This window comes from Hyla sarda, chromosome 3, assembly GCF_029499605.1.
Source record: "Hyla sarda isolate aHylSar1 chromosome 3, aHylSar1.hap1, whole genome shotgun sequence".
Lineage (NCBI taxonomy): Eukaryota > Metazoa > Chordata > Amphibia > Anura > Hylidae > Hyla > Hyla sarda.
In genome coordinates this window covers 305,796,502-305,818,056 of record NC_079191.1, presented here as the reverse complement: position 1 = coordinate 305,818,056, position 21,555 = coordinate 305,796,502, and the positions used below count along the sequence as shown (strand labels likewise).

Genomic DNA, 21,555 nt, shown 5'->3' with positions numbered 1-21,555 from the left:
GTTAAGGTCTTTGGGTTTGGAAATTTTAGTTTGTAACTGGATTGGACACTGGCTCATGGATCGTACCCAGAGAGTGGTGGTCAATGATTCGTACTCTGATTGGTCCCTGGTTATTAGTGGTGTACCCCAAGGTTCAGTACTGGGCCCGCTGTTGTTTAATTTATTTATCAATGATATAGAGGATGGTATTAACAGCTCTGTTTCTATCTTTGCAGATGACACCAAGCTTTGTAGCACGGTACAGTCTATAGAGGATGTGCATAAGTTACAAGATGACTTGGATAGACTAAGAGTCTGGGCATCCACTTGGCAAATGAGGTTCAATGTGGATAAATGTAAAGTTATGCATCTGGGTACTAATAACCTGCATGCATCGTATGTCTTAGGGGGGATTAAACTGTCAGAGTCACTGGTAGAGAAGGATCTGGGTGTACTTGTAGATCACAGACTACAGAATAGCATGCAATGTCAGGCTGCTGCTTCCAAAGCCGGCAGGATATTGTCATGTATCAAAAGAGGCATGGACTCAAGGGACAGGGACATAATACTCCCCCTTTATAAAGCATTGGTACGGCCTCACCTGGAATATGCTGTTCAGTTTTGGGCACCTGTCCATAAGAGGGACACTGTGGAGCTGGAAAGGGTGCAGAGACGCGCGACTAAACTAATATGGGGCATGGAACATCTTAGCTATGAGGAGCGATTAAAGGAGTTACAATTGTTTAGTCTTGAGAAGAGACGTTTAAGGGGGGATATGATAAACGTATATAAGTATATTAATGGCCCATACAAAAAATATGGAGAAAAACTGTTCCAGGTTAAACCCCCCCAAAGGATGAGGGGGCACTCCCTCCATCTGGAGAAGAAAAAGTTTAGTCTCAAGGGGCGACACGCCTTCTTTACCGTGAGGACTGTGAATTTATGGAACGGTCTACCTCAGGAACTAGTCACAGCAGGAACAATTAACAGCTTTTAAAACAGGATTAGATACATTCCTGGAACAAAATAACATTAATGCTTATGAAGAAATATAAAATCCCATCCCTTCCCCAATATCACGCCACACCTCTACCCCTTAATTCCCTGGTTGAACTTGATGGACATATGTCTTTTTTCGACCGTACTAACTATGTAACTATGTAACTATGTAATATTTAAGTCCCAAGGTGGAACCAATGGTCTAACCACTGGAGACATCCTGACTGTTGCTGATAGTAATCTTTTAATCCAGGGATGTTCCGCTAGTTTATAATCAAAAAGAGCACTAAGTGCTGACACTTGAACTTTTAAAGTACTGGGTCTAAGCTGTTTATCTAGACCCGCTTTCAAAAAATCTAATATTTTTGGGATGTCAGGAGTTTTAAGAACATCAATAGGGTTTTGCATGAATCTACCAAAGGCCTTCCAAGTTCTTAAATAAATTTGAGAAGTTACCTTTTTTTTCTGCTCGCCAACAGAGTAGTAATAACACGATCAGAAAGACCGCTTTGTTCTAAGATGCCCTGCTCAACTGCCATGCCGTCAGATGCAGATTGAAGGTCTCGGCATGCATAACTGGACCTTGATGTAGAAGGTTCGGGAACTCTGGGAGGATCCAGGGATCTGACACTGACATCTTGCTCAACCAGGTGAACCATACCCTGTGGGGCCAGAATGGGGCAATGACCACTACTCTCTCCCTGTCCTCTCTGATCTTCCTTAGGACTCTGGGAAGTAATCTGACCGGAGGGAAGGCATAAAGAAGTCCCCTGCACCAACTCTGTGAAAAAGCGTCTATCCCCAGGGGGTGATCCGCTGGTGACAGGGAGAAAAAATCTGTTACTTTCCTGTTGGCCCTTGAGGCGAACAGATCTATGCGGGGAGTACCCCAACGTTGACTGATCTGGAGAAAGATCCTCTGATGTAACTCCCAATCCCCTTGGTTCAGACGATGTCTGCTGAGATAGTCCACCACCTGATTTTGGGATCCCTTTAGATGGAGAGCAGACAAGGAGCTGAGATGCATCTCTGCCAGTCTGAAGATGTGATGACAAGTCCTCATGAGGGAAGGGGATCTGGTACCCCCCTGATGATTTAAGTAGGCAACTACTGTGGAATTGTCTGACAGAATTTTTAGGTCCTTTCCGCCAAGCAGAGGAACGTATTGAGAGATGGCGAACAGGACTGCCTTCAATTCCCTTAGGTTGTGAGATTCCTTGGAAATCTCCTGACTCCATTGACCCTGAAGGATTAAGGATTCTCCGTGGGCTCCCCACCCCCAGGGGCTTGCATCTGTAGTAAGGCAAAATTCGTTCTTTTTTACCCAATAAATGCCCTTTTCTAGATTCACCAGATTTACCCACCAGAGAAAGGACCTCTTTACTTGGGCTGAAGGGGTCATGTAATTGTCTAATGAATCGGGGACTCCGTCCCACTGGCTCAAGATTTGTCCCTGTAGCCTCCTTGAATGGTACTGAGCCCATAAAACCGCTGGGATACACGAAGTTAACAGGCCCAGGACAGACATGGCCTCCCTTATAGGGAGCTCTTTTAGTTTCAGTAACTGAGACACTTTCTGCCTGACCCAAATCACCTTGGATTGGGGAAGAAAGGAGATTTGATGGGTGGAATCCAGGCCGATCCCCAGGAATGTGCATACCTGAGAAGGGACTAGGTGGGATTTGTCTAGATTCACTTCCCATCCTAGGTTCAACAGAATTTTTTGAGTCTGAAGAACCTGCCGAATCAAGAGCTCCTCCGAGTCTGACACCAAAAGGAAATCGTCTAAGTACAGAACTATGACTATATTTTGTTCTCTTACATGGGTTTGGTGAAGACTCGGGGAGCCTGTGATAGGCCAAAGGGAAGCGCCTGAAACTGGAGGTGGAACAGACTGGTTCCCAAGACTAACGCCACCATTAAATATTTTTGATGACCTTGGAAAATCGGGACATGATAATATGCGTCCCTTAAGTCCAAGGTGACCATAAAACAGTTCTGGTTCAGGATAGCTGATTGAATCATTTCCATCTGAAATTTGTGGCACTTCAGGAAACTATTCAATAGCTTGAGATTTATTATAGTGCGGAAGGAGCCATTGGGCTTTCTTACCAGGAAGAGCGTGGAGTAGTATCCCAGACCTCGCTCTTCTTCCAGAACCTGAACCAGAACTCTCTTCTGAATCAAGGAGAAAACTTCTTTCTCCAGGGCAGCCTGTTTCTCTGGAAACCTTCGAAGATCTGTTAGAACAAATCTGGGAGTTGGGAGACCTGAAAAAACAATTTTTAAACCGGTTTTTATTGTGGACAAAACCCAGTGGCTTGCAGAAATTCTCTCCCATTGGGGAAGAAAATGAGACAACCTGCCCCCCACTGGGAACCTTAAGTCATTGCTGACTGGACTTCTTGGGGGTTTTAGGGGTAGTGAACATGAAACCTCTGCTTCTTCTCTGGCCTCGCCACTGCCTGGCCCTGTATGAACCTCTCCGAAATTCCACCCTTCCTCTTCCACGAAAGGGCATCTTGTTCTGGATAGGGAAGGAAGGGATTAAGGGAAAGGCCTTCTTCCTATCCGCTGCTTTCTCTAAGACTAGATCTAAATCTGTCCCAAAAAGAAAGGAACCTTCACAGGGTATAGCACATCATTTAGATTTGGAGGTAAGATCACCTCCTTTCCACTCTTTAACCCAAATAGCCCGTCTGGCAGAGTTGGCACAGGCCGAGGCTTTAGCGGATAGTTTTGGGTGTCTGCAGAAGCATCCGATATGAAGTCTGCCGCTGCTGCCAAGGTAGGGATTGATTGAAGCAATTGGTCTCTAGGAGCACCATCCCTGATTTGCTCCTCCAGCTGATTAATCCAGACCTTTAAGGATCTTGCCACAGATGTGGTAGCAATAATTGGCCTGAAGGAGCCTGCTGCTGCTTCCCAGGCTTTTTTAAGAAATCCATCAGCCTTTCTGTCCATTGGCTCTTTTAGAGAGCCGGCATCCTCAAATGGTAGGGCTGCTTTTTTAGACATCTTCGCTACAGGTGGATCAATTCTAGGGTACCTATCCCAATTGACAGTGAATTATTCCTGAAAAGGATATTTTCTCTTAATAATGCTCGGTACTATAGCATATCTCTTATCTGGTCTTTGCCATTCAGACTTTATAATAGAGGTCAAAGAGTCATGCACTGGAAAACCAATCATTTTGCGGGTTGCAAGGCCTTCATACATGCGATCTTGCACAGATAAAGGCTCAATCCTATCATCAAGCTTCATGGTAGATCTAACCACTCTGACTAGACCGTCCACATTTTCAGTAGGAAAAAGAGCCCCGCTATGAACTTCCTCCAAAATTTCTGACTCTTCATCCATGTCAGGATCCGGATACTGGTGGTGGATCCTCTGTGTCAGTGGGGTGATGACGTGGGCCGTACCAGGGGAATGGAGTCTAAGGGGTTACTGGTTTTCACCAGAGCCCGCCGCAAAGCGGGATGGACTTGCAGTGGCAGGTAACCCCCAGGTCGTTCCACCCGATAGTGACTCAACCCCAACTGACGGCTGAGATAGGCGCGGTACAAGGGATTAGGCAAGAGCAAGGTCGGACGTAGCAGAAGGTCAGGGCAGGCAGCAAGGATCGTAGTCAGGGGCAACGGCAGAGGGTCTGGAACACTGGCTTGGGACATACAAGGAACGCTTTCACTGGCACAAGGGCAACAAGATCCGGCGATGCTGGGAAGGGGAAGTGAGGTAATATTGGCATGGATACAGGTGTATTCACTAATTGGGCCAGGCGCCAATCAGAGGCGCACTGGCCCTTTAAATCGCAGAGAGACGGCGCCCTAGGGAGCGGGGCCGCGCGCGCCGGGACTGAACCGACGGAGGACAGGATGGGTAAGGAGACTGGGATGCGAACCGCGAGTGGGCGTGTCCCGCTTTGCGGGTCGCATCCCCGCCGGTGACATTAATGCAGCGCTCCCGGTCAGCGGGTCTGACCGGGGCGCTGCGACAAGGTGAACGCTGCGAGCGCTCCGGGGATGAGCGGGGATCGGAGCGTCCGGCGTAACAATCCAAATCACCCTCTTCAAATTCAAAAAATCTCTGGAATGGATGGCTATAGTGGAATAACTAGGCTCTTGCACGGATGACCAAGTAGACATACAGGCCTTAATCTCTTCTCTGACTACCTCCTGCATACTTTTGGAGAAAGGCGGAGACACATCCTCCACAATCCTTTTAACACAGGCTTCACAATGTGAACTTGGATCCAATAATTTGGATGAAATAATTTGGATCCAACTTCTTTCTATAAAGAACACACTCGTTACTTTTATATTTAGCCTTCCTATGCGTTTCCTTAGCCTAAAACAAATGAACAAAAACTACCATTAAAAGGTTGCAAAAAAGACTTCATGGGACAGGTGTCCCCTTACCCCACCATAGTACCGGTTCGGCTGTCACAGCAGGCTCCATTTCAATGCGGGTCGCTTGTTCCATAAGTCACTGACCTGGAGCAAGCACCTCTCCTGGATCCTGGAGAGGTACTGGACTGGCTGGGCGCCCCTCCTTTTAAATCCCCCGCTGGATTCCGTCCTTCCCGGTCAGAAGCCACAAGGACTTCCCTCTCCAGGTACTTCAGAATAGGCCGCAGCGCCCCCTTTCTTCTCCCGGTGGAAGCGCACCGACGTTACGTGCGCTGAACACGTACGCACGTCACGCAACGTGCATGCGTACGCACGCAGACTCCGCCCCCCCCCTCTTCCAGGAAGCAAACGCCACCGGATCGCAAACGCTAGGCCGCGCTCGCAAGAGGAGGAGAAGGCCGCATGCCGATGCCGGAGGGAGCAAGAGGGACCGGGAGACGCGCGCCATGCGCGAGACGGGGAGAGGTCACCCAGGCTTAGCGGCTGCCCCCATACGAAGGACTTTAAGCCGCTTGCAGGTACCCTGTATGTCCCAATTAGACCAGGGCCCCCACAGTCCACCTACTTACATGCAAACTGCCCGGTTAGTTCGGGACCCGTCCCGGTTACCATCCGCAGGACAGGAAACAGAACTGGGGAATAGCAGCTCCTATGGTCCTTATATGCAAACTGTTTCCAGTTCCTGTTTCCTGTCCTGTGGAAGGAGGCGGTCTCTCCAAAGGTGCCATCATGGGCGATAGGGAAAAGATATTATCAGGGGTATTGGGTTTATTTTTATTTTTTTTGGTGGGGGGGGGGGGGGGTATTTAGTTTAAAATTTTTAAGACAATGTACTCTGGACTGGTACATTGGAGTCGAATTTTGGGGAATTAAAATTAGGGAAAAGGAATATAAATGTAGTGCTCCATGGAAGTGTGATACTCCTTAAAGCAATTTTTAATGCAGAGGCCTGGATGATCAGGGCAAGTTTTACACTAAGTGGTGGTGTCCTTCTGAATCCTCCTCCTCTGACACACACTGCATTTTTTGGGGGATCATCCCTTCTTTCCAGTGTGGGGGACCTCACCTGGAAAGTGTTGGCCGGGGACGATCCGGGCGACCACAGTTCCAGAGGTGCTCTGATCCGCTCTTTGGCGGTCACCAAAGACCTTGACTCACTGTCAAGACCTTACCTTCCTCGTCCTCTGTGGCGCTTTCAGTGTCGGAGGCAAGTGTGGCATATGTCTCCTCCACTGAAAATGCTCTGTGGGCCATTTTCCTACTCTAATGGGGGCGGGGTGTGTGTATATGTGTGGGGAAAACTTTATTTGTGTATGTGCTGTGTCTAGTGTGGTGCGATACTACCTGCCCCTGCTCCATCCTGCTCAACACCAGACACAAAATGGTGCTGATCAGAATGGAGCAACATGCTCCTGCTCTCCTTACCCCCTACTCATACAACGTGATTGGTGCGGTCACTACGGCTGCCCAATCACAGCTATCCTGGGGGGGGGGGGGCAACACTGCCACCTCCCAGGACATTATGGATGATGAATGGTGGTGCATATTACACCACTGATCATCCTCCTTTTCCGGGACATATGTGACCCTGAATTGCCAGAGATCAGCGGTTTCAGCAGGCATCCCGGTCTGGTCCCCGCCTGGCCTACCTGTACACCCTGGGTACTTAAGGATAGGATACCAGTACGCCCTGCGTTCCCAAGTGGTCAGCCTGTATCATTGCTCTGCTCTATTAGCAGACAGAGCAGTGACACACAGGATGGTGAGGATAAAGACTTTACCATAAATAATGCATTGCCAAGCGTTGTCTACAGTCATGGCCATAAATGTTGGCACCACTTAAATTTTTCAAGAAAATTAAATATTTCTTACAGAAAAGGATTGCAGTAACACATGTTTTGCTATACACACGTTTATTCCCTTTTTGTGTATTGGAACTAAACCAAAAAAGGGAGGAAAAAAAGCAAATTGGACATAATGTCACACCAAACTCCAAAAATGGGCTGGTCAAAATATTGGCACCCTTAAGTTAATATTTGGTTGCACACCCTTTGGAAAAAATAACTGAAATCAGTCGCTTCCTATAACCATCATTAAGCTTCTTACACCTCTCAGTCGGAATGTTGGACCACTCTTCCTTTGCAAACTGCTCCAGGTCTCTCTTATTGGAAGGCGCATTTTCCCAACAGCAATTTTAAGATCTCTCAACAGGTGTTCAATGGGATTTAGATCTGAACTCCTTGCTGGCCACTTCAGAACTCTCCAGCAATTTGTTGCCATCATTTCTGGGTGCTTTTTGATGTATGTTTGGGGTCATTGTCCTGCTGGAAGACCCAAGATCTCGGACGCAATCCCAGCTTTCTGACACTGGGCTGTACAGTGCGACCCAAAATCCGTTGGTAATCCTCAGATTTCATTATTTCAAGGCACCCAGGGCCAGAGGCAGCAAAACAACCCCAAAACATCATTGAAACTCCACCATATTTCACTGTAGGTACTTTTCTTTTTGGGCCTCATTCCATTCGGTAAACAGTAGAATGATGTGCTTTACCAAAAAGCTCTATCTTGGTCTCATCTGTCCACAAGACATTTTCCCAGAAGAATTTTAGGAAAATGTTGGGAAAATTACTCAATTTCATCTTGGCTAAATATATTCTTGCCTTTTTCATGTCTGTGTCAGCAGTGGGGTCCTCCTGGGTCTTCTGCCATAGCGTTTAATTTAGTTTAAATGTTGACGGATAGTTTGCGCTGACATTGATGCTCCCTGAGCCTGCAGGACGCCTGCAGGACGGCTCCCTGAGCCTGCAGGATGTCTTTTGAACTTGTTTGAGGCTGTTTATCCACCATCTGGACTATCCTGCGTTAACACCTTTCAGCAATTTTTCTCTTCCGTCCACGCCCAGGGAGATTAGCTACAGTGCCATGGCTTGCAAACTTCTTGATAATGTTGCAGACTGTGGACAAAGGCAAATCTAGATATCTGGAGATAGACTTGTAACTTTGAGATTGTTGATATTTTTCTACAATTGTGGTTTTCAAGTCCTCAGACAGTTCACTTCTCCACTTTCTGTTGTCCATACTTAGTGTGGCACACACATTGCAAAGACTAAGGCTGGGTCCACACTACGTTTTGTCCCATACGGGAGCGCATACGGCAGGGGGGAGCTAAAAGCTCGCGCTCCCATATGTTACCGTATGCGCTCCCGTATGTCATTCATTTCAATGAGCCGACCGGAGTGAAACGTTCGGTCCGGTCGGCTCATTTTTGCGCCGTATGCGCTTTTACAACCGGACCTAAAACCGTGGTTGACCACAGTTTTAGGTCCGGTTGTAAAAGCGCATACGGCGCAAAAATGAGCCGACCGGACCGAACGTTTCACTCCGGTCGGCTCATTGAAATGAATGACAAACGGGAGCGCATACGGTAACATACGGGAGCGCGAGGTTTTAGCTCCCTCCTGCCGTATGCGCTCCCGTATGGGACAAAACGTAGTGTGGACCCAGCCTAAGAGAACTTCTCTCTTTTTATTGTCTGCTTTCAGGTGTGATTTTTATATTGCCCACACCTGTTACTTTTCCCAGATGAGTTTAAAGGAGCATCACATGCTTGAAACAATCTTATTTTTCCATAATTTTGAAAGGGTGCCTATAATTTTGTCCCAGACCATTTTTGGAGTCTAATTTGCTTTTTTTCCCTCCCTTTTTTTGGTTTAGTTCCAATACACACAAAGAGAATAAACATGTGTATAGCAAAACATGTGTTGCTGCAATCCTTTTCTGTGAGAAATACTTCCTTTTCTATAAAAATTTCAGGTGTGCCAACATTTACAGCCATGACTGTACATGGTAAAATCTAGTGCTTGGTTCCCTTTAACCTGTGTATTCAGATACAAGCGGGTAATCCTGTTGTCAGCCTTTAACTCCTTCAGGACGAAGGGCTTACCGGTACGCCCCTCACCCGGTCCTGTGACCCCGCATCACATCGGGTCGGTCCCGGGACCCTGGGCTAGTAGCGTGCGGCACAGATCGTTGTGCCACGCGCTATTAACCCTTTAGACGCGGCGATCAAAGTTGACCGCCACGTCTAAAAATGAAGGTAAACGATTCCTGGCAGCTCAGTCGGGCTGATCGGGACATTGCGATAAAATCGCGATGTCCCGATCAGCTAGGACGCGAGCGGAGACCCCCTTACCTTGCTCCGTCGCGTCCGATAGGCGTTTGATTGCTCAAGCCTGTCGCTCAGACTTGGAGCAATCGAGCCCCTATCTTACTGATCCATGCAAAGCTATGGCTTTGCAGTGATCAGTATAAGAGATCAGTGTGTGCAGTGTTATAGGTCCCTATGGGAGCTATAACACTGCAAAAATAAAGTGAAAAAAAAAAAAAGTTAACAAGGGTCATTTAACCCCTTCCCTAAAAGTTTGAATCACCCCCCTTTTCCCATAAAAAAAAAACTGTAAATAAAAATAAACATATGTGGTATCGCCGAGTGCGGAAATGTCCGAACTATAAAAATATATCATTAATTAAACCGCACGGTCAATGGCGTGCGTGCAAAAAAATTCCAAAGTCCAAAATTATATATCATGAAAAAATGAATAAAAAGGGATCAAAAAGTCCGATCAAAACAAAAATGTTCAGATCACGGCGCAAAAAAATGAGTCCTCATACCGGCCCGTACACTGAAATAAAAAAGTTATAGGGGTTAGAAGATGAGAATTTTTAACGTATACAATTTCTTGCATTTAGTTATGATTTTTTTCCGAAGTACGACAATATCAAACCTATATAAGTAGGGTATCATTTTAACCGTATGGACCTACAGAATTAAGATAAGGTGTCATTACCGAAAAATACACTGCGTAAAAACGGAAGCCCCCAAAAGTTACAAAATGAAAATTTCTTTCTTCAATTTTGTCGCACAATTAATTTTTTTTCCGTTTCACCATGGATTTTTTGGTAAAATGACTAATGTCACTGCAAAGTAGAATTGGTGGCGCAAAAACTAAGCCATCATATGGAATTTTATGTGCAAAATTGAAAGGGTTATGATTTTTAGAAGATGATGAGGAAAAAATTTAAATGCAAAAACCCTGCGTCCTTAAAGGACAACTGCAGCGGCATTACACTCATCCCCTATCCACAGGATAGGGCATAAGTGTTTGATTGCGGGGGGTCAAACCCCTGGGACCCCCAGAGATCTCCCTAACGGGGCGCCGCCATTAGCGCTCATGGTGAGCGCTAAGGCGCGTAGCGTCGACCTAGAGGTCGACGGTGACGCCCCGTCTCCTCCCTGTCCCCATACAGTTCTATGGGGGAGGCGGGGAGGCACGAACGCTGCCTCCCTGCCTCTCCCATAGAGATGTATGGAGGAGGCGTACCAGCTGCAACGTCATGCTGCGGCCGGCACGCCCCCTGCACGGGACAGCCGCGGCCCCGTACAGGAGATCACAGGGGGTCCCAGCGGTCGAACCCCCGCGATCAAACACTTATCCCCCTATCTTGTGGATAGGGGATAAGTGTTAATCACGCTGCAAATGTCCTTTAACGACGCAGGACATATATTTACGTCCTGCGCCGGCTCCCACGATATGAAGTGGGGTCGCGTCGGTCCCGGCGCTCATCAACGGCCGGGACCCGCGGTTAATACCACACATCGCCGATCGTGGCGATGTGTGGTATTAACCCTTTAGAAGCGGCGGTCAAAGCTGACCGCCGCTTCTAAAGTGAAAGTATCCCGGCTAGTCAGTCGGGCTGTTTGGGACCGCCGCTGTGAAATCGCGGTGTCCCGATCAGCTTGCAGGACACCGGGAGGGCCCTTACCTGCCTCTTCGGTGTCCGATCGACGAATGACTGCTCCGTGCCTGAGATCCAGGCAGGAGCAGTCAAGCGCCGACAACGCTGATCACAGGCGTGTTAATACACGCCAGTGATCAGCATAGGAGATCAGTGTGTGCAGTGTTATAGGTCCCTATAACACTGGAAAAAAAAAGTTAAAAAAAAGTGTTAATAAAGGTCATTTAACCCCTTCCCTAATAAAAGTTTGAATCACCCCCCCTTTTCCCATAAAAAAAATAAAAGTGTAAATAAAAATAAACATATGTGGTATCGCCGCGTGCGTAAATGTCAGAACTATAAAAATATATTGTTAATTAAACCGCACAGTCAATGGCGTACGCGCAAAAAAATTCCAAAGTCCAAAAAAGCGTATTTTGGTCACTTATTATACCATTAAAAAATGAATAAAAAGTGATCAAAAAGTCTGATCAAAACAAAAATAATACCGATAAAAACTTCAGATCACGGCGCAAAAAATTTGCCCTCATACCGCCCTGTACGTGGAAAAATAAAAAAGTTATAGGGGTCAGAAGATGACATTTTTAAATGTATAAATTTTCCTGCATGTACTTATGATTTTTTCCAGAAGTACAACAAAATCAAACCTATATAAGTAGGGTATCATTTTAACCGTATGGACCTGCAGAATAATAAGGTGTCATTTTTACCGAAATATGAATTGCGTAGAAACGGAAGCCCCAAAAATGACAAAATGGCGTTTTTTTCTTCGATTTTGTCGCACAATGATTTTTTTCTTCCATTTCGTCGTGAATTTTTGGGTAAAATGACTAATGTCACTGCAAAGTAGAATTGGTGACGCAAAAAATAAGCCATAATATGGATTTTTAGGTGGAAAATTGAAAGGGTTATGATTTTTAAAAGGTAAGGAGGAAAAAACTAAAGTGCAAAAACGGAAAAACCCTGAGTCCTTAAGGGGTTAAAGTGTTAATATTTGTTTGGTTTTAATGTGTCACATTTTACTGTATTTTTATGCCCCTCTATTACCTACAATATTTTCGATTGCAAACATGGACAATTCTTTGAAATAGCATAGCATTCATCAGTGTTATCAACGGTTCACTTATACAGGCTACCATGGCTTCTTGTACATGTTACTACTGGGGTGACACACTGTAACAACACCTCTCCTCCTGTAATCACCTTACTACTGGAATGACACACTATAACAAACCCCCTCCTCATGTAATCACCTTACTACTGTGGTGGCACACCGGGCATGCTGGGAGTTGTAATTTTACAACAGCTGGTGGGACCCTGGTTGGGAAACACTGAGATACAGAGAAGGTCGTGGTTGGGCAGTCACTGCTGTTGTGGGTGCAAGTCTCTGCTTCTCAGTGTGCCACCAGTGTGCTGGGAGTTGTAGTTTTGCAACAGCAGCAGGCAACCTGGTTGGGAAACACTGCTGTATCTGCTAGATGCTGGAGTAGTAAGACTTGTGAAGATGTCATAATCATGTGACCAGTATATGTGAGAGGCAGAGAGCAGCATTGCTGGAAAACAATTGAGTGAAGGTCAGGTAGGGACGGAGACCAGCAGTGTGGGATAGAGTAGATTGGGGCAATAGGAAGTGTGTGGATTGGGTGTCGCTGAGTAGAAGTGGAGGTCACGTGTTTCCTGTAGAAGTAAAGCTCCTCTGCATATAGACCCGTGATGTTGATCGCGGGACAAGAGTGGGCGGAGCCCAGCAGGAGAAGGAGAAGGGTTATTAGTTACTTTGTTAAATTAAAAAACCGGACTGAAGGTCACATCTGTGTAGACTGGAGCTCCAGTATGTGCGAACGCCCCTCAGACGCCTGACAATTGGTGTTCCGTTTTCCAAGCACGTCATCAAGTACAGTCCTCCTTTACCAGGTACAATAAAGCTTCAGAAAAAAAAAAAAAAAGTAACGAGAAAAAGGGCCGCACGCTTCTTTGACTGTCGCTTATTGATGACGTAATCTTTGGGAAACGATCTTTTTACTTCAAGGGTGCCGAAGGAGAGTGGTGGCTATCATCCTGTGTGGCATCACCCGCTGGAGAAGATGATGGTAGTAGGGAAGACCAGCGCCATAGCGGCTGGGGTGTGCGGAGCCCTATTTCTAGGTTACTGCATTTATTTTGACAGAAAAAGGAGAAGTGACCCCAATTTTAAGAACCGACTTCGGGAAAGTAAGTGTCTTGAATGCGGCGAATCATCGCACGTACCGTACTGCAGAAAAATGGCTGATTGTAAATTATGGAAAATAAGGAATACCGCATGTGCGGCTTCTGTTTATAGGAGCGGTGATCCGTGATTGACACCACGGGGTCGGAAAACTTCATATTGTAAGACAAAAACATCGGTATACCGCCCAACACTAGTTACTAGTTTACATTAGTGGGTATCATTGCAGATTATTACTACTGTAGATCAGTGGCAATGTGTGCAGATTATTACTAGTGTAGATCAGTGGCAATGTGTGCAGACTATTACTACTGTAGATCAGTGGCAATGTGTGCAGACTATTACTACTGTAGATCAGTGGCAATGTGTGCAGATTATTACTACTGTAGATCAGTGGCAATGTGTGCAGATTATTACTACTGTAGATCAGTGGCAATGTGTGCAGATTATTACTACTGTAGATCAGTGGCAATGTGTGCAGACTATTACTACTGTAGATCAGTGGCAATGTGTGCAGATTATTACTAGTGTAGATCAGTGGCAATGTGTGCAGACTATTACTACTGTAGATCAGTGGCAATGTGTGCAGACTATTACTACTGTAGATCAGTGGCAATGTGTGCAGACTATTACTACTGTAGATCAGTGGCAATGTGTGCAGACTATTACTACTGTAGATCAGTGGCAATGTGTGCAGACTATTACTACTGTAGATCAGTGGCAATGTGTGCAGACTATTACTACTGTAGATCAGTGGCAATGTGTGCAGATAATAGTGTAGAACAGTGGGCAGGGTAGGGTGCCGATTACTAGTGTAGATCAGTGGCAATGTGTGCAGATTATTACTAGTGTAGATCAGTGGAAATGTGTGCATATTATTGCTACTGTAGATCAGAAGCTATGGAAACAGATAATAGTGTAGAACAGTGGGCATGGGTGCAGATTATTACTAGTGTAGATCAGTAATAATCTGTATTTTTTTCTTCTTCTGTTGTAGATCAATAGGTATCTGCAAATTACTAGTGTAGATCAGTGGCAATGGGGCAGATAACAGTGTAGGTCAGTGGGCATGGGTGCAGATTATTACTAGTGTAGAGCAGTGACAATGTGTGCAGATTATTACTACTGTAGATCAGTGGCAATGTGTGCAGATTATTACTAGTGTAGATCAGTGGCAATGTGTGCAGATAATTACTACTGTAGATCAGTGGCAATGTGTGCAGATTATTACTACTGTAGATCAGTGGCAATGTGTGCAGATTATTACTACTGTAGATCAGTGGCAATGTGTGCAGATTATTACTACTGTAGATCAGAAGCTATGGAAACAGAGAATAGTGTAGAACAGTGGGCAATGTGTGCAGATTATTACTACTGTAGATCAGAAGCTATGGAAACAGAGAATAGTGTAGAACAGTGGGCATGGGTGCAGATTATTACTACTGTAGATCAGAAGCTATGGAAACAGAGAATAGTGTAGAACAGTGGGCATGGGTGCAGATTATTACTACTGTAGATCAGAAGCTATGGAAACAGAGAATAGTGTAGAACAGTGGGCATGGGTGCAGATTATTACTACTGTAGATCAGAAACTATGGAAACAGAATAGTGTAGAACAGTGGGCATGGGTGCAGATTATTACTAGTGCAGATTAGTGCATGTTTGCAGAGTACACATGTAGATCAGTGGATATGGTTGCAGAATATGACTACTGCAGATCAGTGGACATGGGTGCAGATTAGTAGTGTAGGTCAGCATGTATGAGTACAGATTATTTCTAGTTAAATAGTTCATAAAGTAGAAAAAAATACAAGAATCAAGTTCTACCAATAATTACACTGTGTGTTGATTCAGAGATCAGAAAAAAAAGCAAAACAAACAAAAAACCCTTCCCTGCTTCAATATGGCAATCAGAATAAATCCCTGGATCAACATACCACCTCCATAAATCTAGTATCCATAACTTGTAGCATGATATTTTGCAAGAAACATCCAGCCCCCTTCAACTTGTTTATATCCCAACATCATCTGGCAGCAGAGGCGTAGCTTGTAGCTTCTGGGACCCGGTGCAAAATTTGCAACAGGGCCCCATATGCCAATTATAATACTGGTCTCTTATGGAGCAAATGTGCTATGTGGCACTTTTCTCACCAGGGCCCTGGTGCAACTGCTACCTCTATAGCTACGTCCCTGTGTGGCAGAGAGTTCCATAGTCTAACTGCGCTGTGGCTATGTTCACATGACGGAATGTCTGCATGGAGAATCTCAGTACAGACATGCCGCAAACTACGGGGTGCTACGACCGCACATGAGCGCGCCGTCTCATCAACTGCTCTGCATTCCGTGCATCAGACAGCAGCGTGACCCCCCCCCCCCCCCGATCCGTCATCTTATCCCCTATCCTTTAGATAGGGGACAAGATGTCTAGGAGCAGAGTACCTCTTTAACTGGACTCAACACAATTTCCGTGCCAAATTCCAATGTGGAATTTGGCATGGAAATTCTGACGTGAACGTGGCTTATAGTAAAGAATCCTTGTCTCGGATGTTGGTGAATCTGTGTAGGGGCTGCCCCCTTTGTCATGGTTACAGGCCTAGGTATAAAAGATCACTGGAAACATCTCTGTGTACTGTCTATATTTGTACAAAAATCTATTTTTTCCAGTAGTGATGAGCGAACTCTTCAAAAGTTTTGTTTTCGATGAAGCTGAGGCAATAGAAAACCTGAGCTAATTTTTTCCAGAAACATTGTGTGTTCTCTGTATGCTGCAGATGCAGCAAGCAGTATTTTCTGGTGGTAAAAGTAGTTTAGTTTGTTCTTTTTGATAGCAACTGTAGACATGTGATCGCTTAATCTCTGAGATGTCACTTCTTGCATTGCTGGCTGGCGGTGAGACGCAACTGATCGGGAAAGGCACAGCAGGAGCCCAGAACATCAGGATCAGAGCTTCTAGGAAATGAATGGAAGGGGTTATCAAACAGCTTTTTTCCCCTAACTATGACCATTGTGGGATATAAAAAAAATAAATAAAAAAAAATCTACTTGCCTCTGGTGTCATGCACCGGTCCCCTAATGCGATCGTCTTCCTGATGTGTCGTCCCTGGGAAGCACTCTATCCCTAATGCGCCATACTGCAGCTCAGCGAATCACTGCCTGCAGAGATGTCCGTCTCGGCCAGGGATGACGGGCTGCAGCTCAGGAAGACTATCCCACACATTGTCCATAGTTCGGAAACAACCCTTCTGCGAGAAAACCCCTTTTAGAATATGTTCACTCGGTTGAATTCAATACCTGCTGCAATATTGAATGCGGCAAATTTTTGGCAGCGGAGTTTCCACTGAGGAAAATCTGCAGCAGGCCATGCTAGTTTTTAACCTGTTGGGGACGGAGGGCATATGGATACGCCCTTCCGTCCCGGTACTTAAGAGCGTTGGGCGTACCTGTACGCCCTACGTATTTCCAGTCCCCGTCACTCACCGGGCAGGGACCGGACCGGGATGACTGCTGATACCTAAGACGGGGGAGTTGTAGTTTTGCAACAGATGGAGGCACACGGCTCAGAATCACTGAGCTAGAGTCTGTTTCTTAACACAGTGGTTCCCCACCTGTGTGCCTACAGCTGTTGCAAAACTACAACTCCCAGCATGTACGGTCTGTCAGTGCATTCTGGGAGTTGTAGTTTTGCCACAGCTGAAGGTTTGGAGTGCCCCCCCTCCCATGTGAATGTAAAGGGTACAGTCACACGGGCAGGGGTTTACAGTGGGTTTCCTTCTACAAGTTTGAGCTGCGGCAAATTTTCCGCCACAGCTCAAACTTCCAGCGGAAAACTCACTGAACCCCCACCTGTGTAAATGTACCCTAAAAACACTACACTACACTAACAAATAATAAAAAGTAAAACACTACATATACCCCCCCCCCCCCCCCAATCAAAATGAAAATTGTCTCCTACGGCAGTGTTTCCGAACCTCCAGCTCCAAGTATTGCCGGACAGCCATAGACTTGCAACAGCTGGAGGCACCCTGTTTGGGAAACACTGCTGTAGGATTTTGGTGGAGACAAGTCCCATCCTTATATCCGGGTCCGCCCCTATTGCAAAGTCCTAATGTAGGCCTCAAATGCGCATGGTGCTCTCTCACTTCGGAGCCCTGTCGTATTTCAAGGCAACAGTTTAGGGCCGCATATGGGGTATTTCCGTACTCGAGAGAAATTGCGTTACAAATTTTGGGGGGATTTTTCTCCTTTTACCCATTATGAAAAGGTAAAGTTGGGGTCTACACCAGCATGTTATTGTAAGAAATACAAATATTTACACTAACATGCTGGTGTTGCCCCATACGTTTCATATTCACAAGAGGTAAAAGGAGAAAAAGACCCCCAAAATTTGTAACACAATTTCTCCTGAGTATGGAAATACCCCATATGTGGATGTAAAATGCTCTGCGGACGAACTACATGGCTCAGAAGTGAGAGCGCACTATGTACATTTGAGGCCTAAATTGGTGATTTGCACAGGATTGCTGATGGTTCTGACTATGGATCTACCGATATGGTTTTTTAAGGGCCGATACCGATAATCGGTGGAGGTTAGGGCTGATAGCTGATAACTTATATTTCGGTATAAGTTATCGGCTATTTATCTTCCTCCAAACCCCCCCCCACCCCCCCCCCCCCCCCCCGCGCGCGACACCGCTGCAGAGCAAGGTAATTGCCGATACCGATAATGCCCAAAACCGGGATTATCGTCCGATTATATCGGCCAAACCGATAATCGGTCGATCCCTAGTTCTGACATAAACACAAAAGATAAAATACTCACCTGTGACCTAATTTTGGAAACTACACCACTTATGTAATGTAACAAGGGGTATAGTGAGCCTTAACATCTCACAGGTGTTTTTAATTTTCGCTTATTCTTCTATTACCCCTTGTGAAAATGAAAAATTGGGGGTAACACCAGAATTTTTTATTTTTTACATCCCATTTTAACGAAAGTTTGTCAATCACCTGTGGGGTGTTAAGGCTCACTTTACCCCTTGTTACCTTCCTTGAGGGGTGTAGTTTCCAAAATAGTATGCCATGTTTTTTTTTTTTGTTACTGTTCTGGCATCATGGGGGTTTCCTAAATGCGACATGCCCCCCAAAAACCATTTCAGCAAAATTCACTATCCAAAAGCCCAATGTCGCTTCTTCCCTTCTGAGCCCTCTAGTGCACCCACAGAGCACTTTACATCCACATATGAGGTATTTCTTACTCGAGAGAAATGGGGTTACAAATTGGGGGGGGGGGGGGGGCATTTTCTCCTATTACTCCTTGTGAAAATGAAAAGTTTGGGGTAACACCAGCATTTTAGTGTTTAAAAATCACATTTTTCATTTTTTTCACATCTGAATTTAACGAAAGTTCGTCAATCACCTGTGGGGTATAATGACTCAATTTACCCCTTGTTACGTTCCTTGAGGGGTGTAGTTTCCAAAATAGTATGCCATGCGTTTTTAACTGTTCTGACATCATGGGGGCTTCTTAAATGCGACATGCCACCCAAAAACTATTTGAGCAAAATTCGCTCTCCAATATCCCATTGTCGCTCCTTCCCTTCTGAGCCCTCTAGTGCACCCACAGAGCACTTTACATCCACATATGAGGCATTTCCTTACTCGAGAGAAAATTAAATACAAGTTTTGGGGGTTCTTTTTACCTTTTACCCCTTGTAAAAATGAAAACAATGGGGCTACAATAACATGTTAATGTAAATAATTGAGATTTTGATTTTTCTCCTCCATTTTGCTGCTATTCCTGTGAAACACCTAAAGGGTTAACAAACTTTTTGAATGTCATTTTAAATACTTAGAGGCGTTCAGTTTTCATAATGGGGTCCATCATAGGGGATTTGCCACATAAAGACCCTCAAATTCACTTCTACACTTAACTGGTCCCTGAAAAATTCTGATTTTGAAATTTTTGTGGAAAATTGCTGCTATACTTTGAAGCCCTCTGATGTCTTCAAAAAGTAAAAACGTGAACTTTATGATGTTAACATATTGTATATGTGAATCAATAAATAATTTATTTGACATGTCCCATTTCCTTACAAGCAGAGAGCTTCAAAGTTAGAAAAATTAAAAATTTTCACACTTCCTGAAATTTTTTAATTTTTCACCAAGAAATGATGCATGTATTGATGAAAATTTACCACTATCATAAAGTAGAATATGTCACGAAAAAACAGTCTCAGAATCAAATTTATAAGTAAAAGCATCTCAGAGTTATTAATGCATGAAGTGATAGAGGTCAGATTTGAAAAAAATGCTCCCGTCCTTAGGGTTATAATGGGCTCCGTCCCCAAGGGGTATTCCAGGAATTTTTTTTTATTTCACTATGCTACAGGGGCTGTAAAGGTAGTGTAGTTCATAATATGGTGTCTGTACCTGTGTGTGACTGTTTTCTCACAATTCTTATGTGATTTTCACCCCAATATTTATTTTTAACAGCATAAAAAATGACTGTTGTCTCAGATTTTTCCCAGGTTGCAATGCTGCAGAGACCTGACTCACCAGTTCACAAAAAGCTAGCCACAGTGTTATGGCAATCTAATGACATAGCCATTTAGCCCAAAGACAAACGCAGATCCTTCCTAAGCATGTTCATTACTGTCTGCCAGGTACGTACTAAAATCACCTTATGGGGGATAATCCCTTTAAGGCATCATGGCGTATAGGTAATCCCTTGGTCCTTAAAGGGGTACTCTGGCCCTAAGACATCTTATTCCCTGTCCAAAGGATAGATGATAAGATGTCTGATCGCACGGTCCCGCCGCTGGGGACCCCTGCAATCTCTCATGCAGCACCCACCTGTGTCTGCTGCACAGGGCGATGATTGCTTTGTCTGAAGGGTCACGACTATGGGGCCGGAGTATCGTGATGACACGGAGCAATTATCGCAAGACACGCAGTCATCGCTCTGTTCAGCACACACAGATGGGTGCTGCATGAGAGATTGCAATTCTGACCACTGTCACTTTAAACATTTATAACTCTGGAATGCTTTTAGTTATCATTCTGATTCCGAGATTGTTTTTTCGTGACATATTCTACTTTAACTTAGTGGTAAAATTTTATGGTAACTTGCATCCTTTCTTGGTGAAAAATCCCCAAATTTGATGAAAAAAATGAAAATTTTGCATTTTTCTAACTTTGAAGCTCTCTGCTTGTAAGGAAAAGGGATATTCAAAATAATTTTTTTTGGGGTTCACATATACAATATGTCTACTTTATGTTTGCATCATAAAATTTATGAGTTTTTACTTTTGGAAGACACCAGAGGGCTTCAAAGTTCAGCAGCAATTTTGAAATTTTTCACAAAATTTTCAAACTCGCTATTTTTCATGGACCAGTTCAGGTTTGAAGTGGATTTGAAGGGTCTTCATATTAGAAATACCCCATAAAAGACCCCATTATAAAAACTTTTTTTTTTTTTTGGTGCCAGGACAGCAAAAAAACACACATGGCATACCATTTTGGAAACTAGACCCCTCAGGGAACGTAACAAGGGGTAAAGTGAACCTTAATACCCCACAGGTGTTTCACGACTTTTGCATATGTAAAAAAAAGAAAACATTTTTACCTAAAATGCTTGGTTTCCCAAAATTTTTACATTTTTAAAAAGGGTAATAGCAGAAAACACCCCCCAAAATTTGAAGCCCAATTTCTCCCGATTCAGAAAACACCCCATATGGGGGTGAAAAGTGCTCTGCTGGCGCACTACAGGTCTCAGAAGAGAAGGAGTCACATTTGGCTATTTGAAAGCAAATTTTGCTCTGGGGGCATGCCGCATTTAGGAAGCCCCTATGGTGCCAGGACAGCAAAAAAAAAAAACACATGTCATACCATTTTGGAAACTAGACCCCTCGGGGAACGTAACAAGGGGTTAAGTGAACCTTTATACCCCACAGGTGTTTCATGACTTTTGTATATGTAAAAAAGAAAATATTTTTTTTACCTAAAATGCTTGTTTTCCCAAAAATTTTACATTTTTAAAAAGGGTAATAGCAGAAAATACCCCCCAAAATTTGAAGCCCAATTTCTCCCGAGTACGGCGATACCCCATATGTGTCCCTAAACTGTTGCCTTGAAATACGACAGGGCTCCAAAGTGAGAGCACCATGC

The 21,555-nt window shown here is 44.7% G+C and overlaps 1 protein-coding gene across 2 annotated transcripts in view; it reads left to right on the top strand.

Moving 5' to 3' along the window:
- The first annotated feature begins 12,950 nt into the window (after nt 1-12,950).
- TOMM20 (translocase of outer mitochondrial membrane 20) overlaps nt 12,951-21,555 on the top strand; it is a 95,357-nt gene continuing 86,752 nt past the window's right edge. The window contains exons 1-2 of one of the 2 annotated variants that reach the window (XM_056566985.1): nt 12,951-13,097; nt 13,213-13,394. In XM_056566985.1, the coding sequence (XP_056422960.1) occupies nt 13,268-13,394 (127 nt within the window). In that variant the 5' untranslated portion in view covers nt 12,951-13,097; nt 13,213-13,267. Of the gene's footprint in view, nt 13,098-13,121; nt 13,395-21,555 lie in introns of those variants that run through there. The other variant, XM_056566984.1, reaches the window with a different exon arrangement.